Source organism: Amphibalanus amphitrite, unplaced genomic scaffold (assembly GCF_019059575.1).
Source record: "Amphibalanus amphitrite isolate SeventyFive unplaced genomic scaffold, NRLGWU_Aamphi_draft 001245F_arrow, whole genome shotgun sequence".
In the NCBI taxonomy this organism is placed as follows: Eukaryota; Metazoa; Arthropoda; class Thecostraca; order Balanomorpha; family Balanidae; genus Amphibalanus; species Amphibalanus amphitrite.
The window spans coordinates 58,221-66,385 of record NW_024882738.1 but is presented as its reverse complement, the minus strand read 5'-3'; the positions used below and the strand labels follow the sequence as shown (position 1 = coordinate 66,385).

Below are 8,165 nucleotides of genomic sequence, written 5' to 3'. Positions count from 1 at the left end.
ACCTTTTAAGCTGTGGTTAATTTATTCAAGAAATAATCATTTTGTATCTTTATTTGAAATGCCTCCAGTTTTTTAAAGTAAAAAATATGAATATTACCATATGTATTTCATTTTGTCCCTGAATTCTGGACTTGGACTTGGTGCAATTCATTCAAACCAATCCCTACCTTGACCTACCACCTGTAATGAAAATTATTGCAATATGAAAGTGAGATCTTGGGCTTTTCATGAATGAGTTGTAACTCAATTTATGTCTTTCTCTTTTTCAGTTCTGAAGCTTAGCTCACCAGTGGATCCCAGAAGATGCAAACAAGAAGTTGTATTTTTTGGATTCCACTTCCAGGCATAGCTGTCAAGTGTCGAGCAGCCCAGTATTGCCCCATGGGTATATACTGCCTTGGCCCCATGCAGGTATGTGCTGTTCAGGCAGCATGAGTTTATTATTCACATGCTAATGATAAATCAAAAGGAATGTCTGAATTGAACAGTGAATGCAAGCAGCTGTTGCGAATTGCCACTAAATAAACTAGACATTACCCACATTTATTTTTTTTATAGAAATAATTATTGTACACTTCCAGCTACCTAATGTCAAATTTGATGTTGTAACTGTGTTAGATGTGAAAACATACTTGTTTGTCTTGTCAGTTTGGCTCATATTAAATTCATTTTTATCACAAAAGGACATTTTTACCTCAGATTCATGCAGTACTGCAGCTTAACCCTCGCCCGTATAGGGGGGGTCGAACGGACCCCCCCCATGGTTTTTCGCGAATAACTCGCGTAAAAAGCGGCCGATCGCGACGAAACTTTCAGTACCCTCGCGTTAATCAATTTTACACCTACCCTGAAAATTTCATGACCCTGACCCCAATGACCTTTGACCTGTGACCTACTTTTCGAGACCATGTTTGGCCAGAATCGCGATTCGGCGTATGTCGGCTCGCATTAGCCGCGCGTTTGCTGTCTTTTCGTGGTTTCAAGCGTTCAAACATGTGATATGATGTTGCCCCCATGCATTAGGGTGGGTGTTAAGGTCACCTGAAGTTCAGGTCAGGTCATTGACCTTTGGTGACCTCGGTTCACTTTTTAAAGTTTTACATGTTTCTAGGCCAGTTTTTGGAGCTGAATTCGAATTTAGCAACCATATGAACATTTACGAAGTAGTTTTGGTGCCTTCGTAACATGCTACGAAGCTGTCAGAGGTGGTTGACACCTACTAGGAATACCCGGCAGGACCCCTACTGGTTGACCTGACCTGACCTGACCCGACCTGGACTAAATGCATAAAGACATTATCTGTGATCAAAACTAACATGATATTCGTGATGCGCCCCGAAAAACCCCATAACAGCCACACTTTACGACCTTCTAACAGGTCCCGATTTTCCCGACTTTTGGGTCATTGACCTGACCTGCAAGGTCAACCAATGACCTAGGACCTTAAAATTAGGTATCATCGGCTTCCTCTCGTCACGGGCAACACGCTCGTTTTTACCGCGAAGCTCTAGCTCGATCAGGAGCGAAATGGCAAGGGGGGTCCAACGGACCCCCCCCCCCTTATACGTTCGCGGCTGGAAAAACACCAATACGGGCGAGGGTTAAATGACTGCTTAATGTGTCATCTGTCCATTCCATGCACACTGCACAGACATTATCTGTTCAAAAAAGTTAAATATCTCTGTTTTGTCTTATCTTTCAGTTTTCCTAAGGATCATCAGGAAAGTAAGGAGTGGCGAGGAAGAGGCTGTTCTACCCTGGTCAGACACACAGCAAAGCTGACACAGCCAGCAGAGCTCTGCAACAGCAATGGGTCTGCTACCACTTGGTTGAAAGCATCTGGCTTCTGGAACGATAAGACTGGGCTGCAGCAGCAACTGCAGCTCTGTTGGCGCTGTTGGTTGACGAGTGACAGTCTAAGTCGGCCTCGGTTGTCGGCTAAAGGCCGCCGCGGCGCCTAGTGTGGTGATGGCTGCAATGTCTGATGGCGTCTGTGTGAAAGCACATGCTTATAGCAGAGAAGAACTTTGTTTCACACAACGCTGTATGTTAAAAGTGAATTGTTATACGGTGCATTTCTAGATATCTCGGTCAGTGTATTTGATGGTGTATTTTCTCTCGCTGCTTGCCTCGGATTCCGCATCGTTCATTGTGAGCCGTGAGGGTATAGCTAGGTAGCGGCGATTCGCCACTGTGCACATGATTAACAGGGCCAGCTGCGTGTGCTGCATTGTTGGGGTTCGTCGTCTGTTGTTTGGCACTGCATAAATATTTGGTTAGCTCAGCTGTGGCCATTGGTTGGGAAAGCTGGCCTGCAGGGACGATTGCCGGACGGTACGTGGTGGTCTGTCGGTTGCTGGGACTGAGTCGAGCCGACTGGGTGCTGCGAGACGCGGACGTTATGTCTACTACAGACCTACACAATGCTTTTAAGGCCAAAAATGTTAATGTAGGCATTTTATGTAAACCTCCGTAAAATCATTTGACGCAAGGCTGGTTCGTTATAAGACGGTGAAAATCGAGCGGGTTATTTGTGTATACTTATCCCCTTTCTGAATGATTGTAGCGATTGTAGCGAGAGTCAGTGTGGTCGACTATGCTCGAGGCTGTGAGACACGGTAGCTGGTGTGGTCGATGGAGGGGGTGGCAGCAGGAGGACGAGACTGAACGGGAGACGTTTGATGTGAAATGCCTTATGCCGTAGTATCAAAGTAGTATCCACTAGTGACTTTGCTTGCTATCGCTGCGCATGGAAATGATGATAAAATTTGAAAACGATTGGTGTTTTTCCCGAGTCGATTGGACGTCTAGATGCTGAAAAGGGCAAATTAGGTCATGCCAGGTCACGAAGGGTCAGGGCAGGTCACTATGAACCCCTCAGGTCACAGTAGGTCAGGTCAGGTCACTTCAGGTCATCATTGGTCATGACAGGTTACTGGGACCCCTTAGGTTACGATAGGTCGGGTCAGGTCACGATGGGCCACGCAAGGTCACAGATGTCGCCTCAGGTCACGATTGGTCATGTCAGGTCACAGAGGTCATCTCAGTTCACGATATCAATTGTTTGTTCGTTCTTCTCACTTCCATGCGAAAATCCCCACTGACCCACCTAAAATATCATTTTCCCCATTGCCATAACTGTGCTAGCAGGAAAATGTTGTAAGTAATGTTATATAAGTAAATAATTTATTGTCAACTGCTAAAAGTGCGGCGGTGGCTCATTATGAACCGCGCGCGCACGATGTAGGAAAATGTGTGCCGACTGAAAGTTTGGGTCGGCTGGTTTGTTGGTCTTGAGAGTCTCCAGCGCTAGATATGGCTTGGAATTTGGTTTAGTTCTTGGTTTGAAAGTTTGTGTTTTGCTCTGAATACCAAACATTTTTTATTCATTGTGTTTCAATCCACCACAAGCTATTTCGGCCTTATTCGTAATTTATCATTTAATTCAAATATCAAGCGAACAGCACAGTGAGCAAGAATGGCTTCACCTAGCTTCGACATCAGGTTAATACCGGAATTTGACGGGTCAGGTGATGTCGTAGATTGGCTGACCAAAGTCGAGATGGTCTGTAATCTACAGACCCCGCCGGCTGAGGAACTGATTGTCATCCCTCTGAGACTGAAAGGTGGTGCGTCTGCAGTATACCAGCAGCTCTCTGTAGAAGAAAGGAAGGACGTGACAAAGGTGAAAACTGTGCTGAAGCGTGCGTTCGCAGCGGACAAATTCATGGCATACGAGAAGTTCGTTGACAGAAAGTTGAGAGATGGAGAGTCGGTAGATGTGTATCTAGCAGAACTCAAGCAGCTGTCAACACTGTTCGGAGGTCTCAGTGAAGAAGGGCTAGCGTGTGCTCTTATGGCGGGCTTACCGGATGCGGTAAGGCAGATCATGCGCGCCGGCGCTCGCATGGAATCGCTGTCATTGACAGAGATAGTGGCACGCGCGAGAGCAATTCTCTGTGAAGAGCAGACAGTACCAAGCGCATCTGCTTTCCTCGGACAGACTCCCCGTTCGCAGGGCGTCTCTGCGATGCGAGGTCTCAACCCCTCGAGTAGGGTGGTGTCCAACCGCTCTCAGAATAACAGGTCAACCGTGTCTTCAAGGAACACGGGCCGCGGAAGACAGAGTATCCAGTGCTACCGATGCTCCGGATGGGGTCATATCGCCGCTGAGTGCCCGAGCCAGCCTCGCTCGGGAAACGAGCTGCGAGGAGAGGACTCATCGCCGGCCTCTGCTCGGAATTGAAGTGGATGGGCGCGCTGCCAGTGCGATCACTGGAAGTTTGCGGAAAACAGTGCAATGTTCTTATTGACACAGGATGCACCCGCAGTATCATTCATCTGTCTGTCTGCCAATCATGGGAACGGCAACTTGTGAACGTTGCCACTGCAAGCGGCCACAATCTGTTGTGCATCGGAGTCGCGGACGTCAGTGTGCTCATTCCGGTGCTGAAGGTTGTGACAATAAGCGCACTGGTAGCGGAAGACAGGCCTCTGGGATTCCACATGGTGCTTGGAATGGACGGTGTGCAGGCGCTTGGTGGTGTTTCCGTCCGGTCTCCAACCGAGGTACTCTTCTGTAGCGAGAAGAACACCTGCGCTGGACTCCGAGAACAGAGTGTGTCGACATCGGGTGCGGCTGCAAGGTCACGCCAAGGCGCCTCGGCCCAGTCTCCGACTGAAGAACTCTGTCGCAGCGAGAAAAGGCCGCGCACTGAACTCAGTGAAGAGGCTCCTGACTCGACGACTGGCGTAGATGTGAAGCCACAGCTGTCCGTGGAGAAAGCTGATTTCCGGGCTTGGTTTGATGAGCGCCAAAGATGTTGGATCGTGTCCTGGAAGTGGTCTGATGGCAAAGCACCTGGAGTGCTACAAAACTGTGTGGCTCAGTATCGCATCTCAGCTGAAGCCAAGGCGGCATACGAACAGGAAGTGGCCCTTTGGATAAAAAATGGATGGCTTCTACCGTACGATGAAAGTGAGCTGGGTCCGCCAAAGGGATTGATCCCCATGATGGCTGTCGTGCAACTGAACAAACAGAAAGTCAGACCGGTGATGGACTTTCGAGAAATGAACACCCACGTGGACACTTTCACGGCAGATGCGGACGTGTGCAATGAAAAGTTGAGAGTGGCGCAAGCTGGGGAGAGACGTGGCGCTTTTGGACCTCAACAAGGCCTATCTGCAAATTCACGTGGAAAAGGAGATGTGGCCGTACCAAACGGTTATCGTCGGTGGCGTGCGATACTGCCTGACGAGGATGGGCTTTGGCCTCAGCGTATCGCCCTGCGTCATGAAATCCGTGCTGGATCTGGTCGTCAGCCAGGACTCGGACGTGCAGCGGGCAGTGTCGACGTACATTGACGACGTGCTGGTTGACGAGGCCGTGCTGCCGGCTGAGAAGGTGGCCGAGCACCTGAAGCGCTTCGGTCTGGAGTGCAAACCGGCAGTAAAACTCAAGGACGGAGGCAGAGCTCTGGGGCTGAGAGTATCAGCGGGAACAGACGGACTCAGATGGAGACAAGATAATGAAGTCACTGGGATCGAGCTGCCACTGACAAAGCGAAAGATATTTTCATTCTGCGGACGTCTCACAGGGAATCTGCCCGTATGTGGCTGGCTCCGACCAGCTACCTCGTACCTGAAACGACGCGCGAGCGCGCTATCCGAGAGGTGGGACGATCCCATCGAAGACAGTGAGGTGAAGATCATGGTTCAGGACCTGTTGGAGAAGGTGGCAGCAGATGACCCAGCGAAGGGCAGATGGGACGTGTCTGGAAGAGATGTCACAGTCTGGACTGATGCAAGCTCGTTGGCCCTCGGGGTAGCACTGGAAGCAGACGGCGAACTGATAGAGGACGGCTGCTGGCTGAGGAAAGACGATGGGACGCACATAAACGTCGCAGAACTGGACGCAGCTATCAAAGGAGTAAATCTGGCGATATCATGGGGAGCCAAGAAGGTTGTCCTAATGACAGACTCCCGCACCGTATATCACTGGATATCAAACTCACTGAGCGGAAAGATGAGGCTAAAGACGAAAGCCGCGTCTGAAATGCTCATCCGAAGACGTCTCTCAACTCTGCAGATGCTGGGTGAGGAGTACAGACTGGACATGTCTGTGCGAAGTGTGACCTCTGCTGCCAATCGTTCCGACAATCTCACAAGGGTGCCACGCAAATGGCTGAGTCCAGAAGTGAAGACCAAAGCGCCAGGTACTCCGCGAGGCGCCACTGAAACCAGAGATCCAGAAGCAGGGAATGACAAGCACAGAGCCCTGTGTGCCGCGATTGGAACGACAGCGAGGAGTGATTCCTGTCAGATCGCTGAAGCTGCTGTACAGCGGGAAGAGGACGGTATCTCTGCGAACGAGCTCGGTGTGACTGGTGTCGCAGCCGTGGCAACAGCCGTGCAGTGTGAACAGGACCGCGTCGCTCAGATTCATGCTGATGCCGGCCATCCCGGAATCAGAAGAACGCACTTCTTCGCTAAACGTGTCATGCCCACGGTCACAAAGACCTGTGTCAGGAACGTGGTGACGAGCTGTCAAGTCTGCCAGTCGATCGATCCTGCCCCTGTCAAGTGGAAGAAAGGCGAACTCAGTGTCAAGCAGGTCTGGACAAGACTTGGGATCGACGTCACAGAGTACCGCGGCAGATTATACCTCACCATCATCGACTGCGGCCCAAGTCGATTCACCATTTGGCGTCCACTGAGACTGAAAACAAGTTCAGTTCTGGTGGCCGAGCTACGCTCCATCCTGTTGGAGAGAGGAGCGCCGGATGAAATCTTACTGGATAACGACCCAGTGTTTCGAAGCAGGCGTTTTGGTGCATTTGCTGCAGAGTGGGGCGTGCGACTGACGTTCCGCTGTGCCTACGTCCCGTCCGGAAACGGTGTCACCGAACGCGTCCACCGCACCGTCAAGACCATAGCAGCAAGGAAGGGATGTGATATCTCAGAAGCTGTGTACATTTACAACATGACCCCGAAAGACAACAAGACAGACAACTCGACGCCAGCGAACCAGCTGTATCGCTACAACTGGAGGACGAGTCTGCCACACTCCGACCCTTCAGCGCAGCAGGAACCGGCTGGCGGGTACCGCCCGCCAAAAGAAGCGTACGAGCCCGGAGATGCTGTCTGGGTGAGGCCACCCGGCGCGCGCTGTCACACACAGTATGAGCAGGGCGTGGTGACACGCACGCTCTCGGAACAGGCCGTGGAGGTGAACGGAGTGCCCCGCCACGTCCGAGAGCTGCGACATCGGCTCCAACAGGACCATGAAGCTGAGGATGACAGTGACTCAAGTGAGAAAGGACCCATGCTGGTGTCCCTCCCCGTCAGACAACCAGAAGTGACGCCACAGTCCGAGACCGCCCCGGTCACAGGTCGAGACCGCCCCGAGACCGTTTTGCGGCGATCAGAGAGGCTCCAAAGTCGTGCCGCTCGTGAATCACAGGTGTGATATATGATTTGATGTGTCTTGAAAGACAGGGTGAGGTGTGCTAGCAGGAAAATGTTGTAAGTAATGTTATATAAGTAAATAATTTATTGTCAACTGCTAAAAGTGCGGCGGTGGCTCATTATGAACCGCGCGCGCACGATGTAGGAAAATGTGTGCCGACTGAAAGTTTGGGTCGGCTGGTTTGTTGGTCTTGAGAGTCTCCAGCGCTAGATATGGCTTGGAATTTGGTTTAGTTCTTGGTTTGAAAGTTTGTGTTTTGCTCTGAATACCAAACATTTTTTATTCATTGTGTTTCAATCCACCACAATAACATTACAAGCCGACACTGCAGTGTCCTCTTAGGAGGGGTCCTGCAAGCTGTCAAGGGCATGTCAGCCACTTAAAACCCTGGATGCTAATAAGAAGACGGTCCAATCTTTCATTTGAGACCCTTTATGACATCTAACTCGCATTCAACAACTCGTACGAGTCCGTCAAAAATGCTCGTTTTAACATGGGAAGGCATTAGCGAGTCTATGATGTCGACTGTGGTTGGCCGCCGGGCCGCTTTACGTATCTAGCGAGCGGGTTTTACACAGGGCTGTCCTATCTAGTCTTTATATCTATGAGAATTTCAGATTGGTTTGCAGCAAACCAACTTTCAATCGATACAGACAAAACATTTTGTCAGCTTTACAATAACTCGCGCAATAAAATA

At 50.3% G+C, this 8,165-nt stretch overlaps 1 protein-coding gene and 1 long non-coding RNA gene across 2 annotated transcripts; both read left to right on the top strand.

The window, feature by feature from the left end:
* Window positions 1–302: 302 nt before the first annotated feature.
* LOC122371443 lies at window positions 303–2,778 on the top strand. The gene is made up of 2 exons (XR_006254735.1): window positions 303–411; window positions 1,703–2,778. It is a non-coding gene; the product is annotated as an uncharacterized LOC122371443 (long non-coding RNA).
* Window positions 2,779–5,206: 2,428 nt separating this feature from the next.
* On the top strand, window positions 5,207–7,468 carry LOC122371444. The gene has a single exon (XM_043347781.1). The coding sequence runs from the start codon at window positions 5,207–5,209 to the stop codon at window positions 7,466–7,468; it is 2,262 nt and encodes a 753-aa protein (XP_043203716.1).
* The last annotated feature ends 697 nt before the right edge of the window (window positions 7,469–8,165 follow it).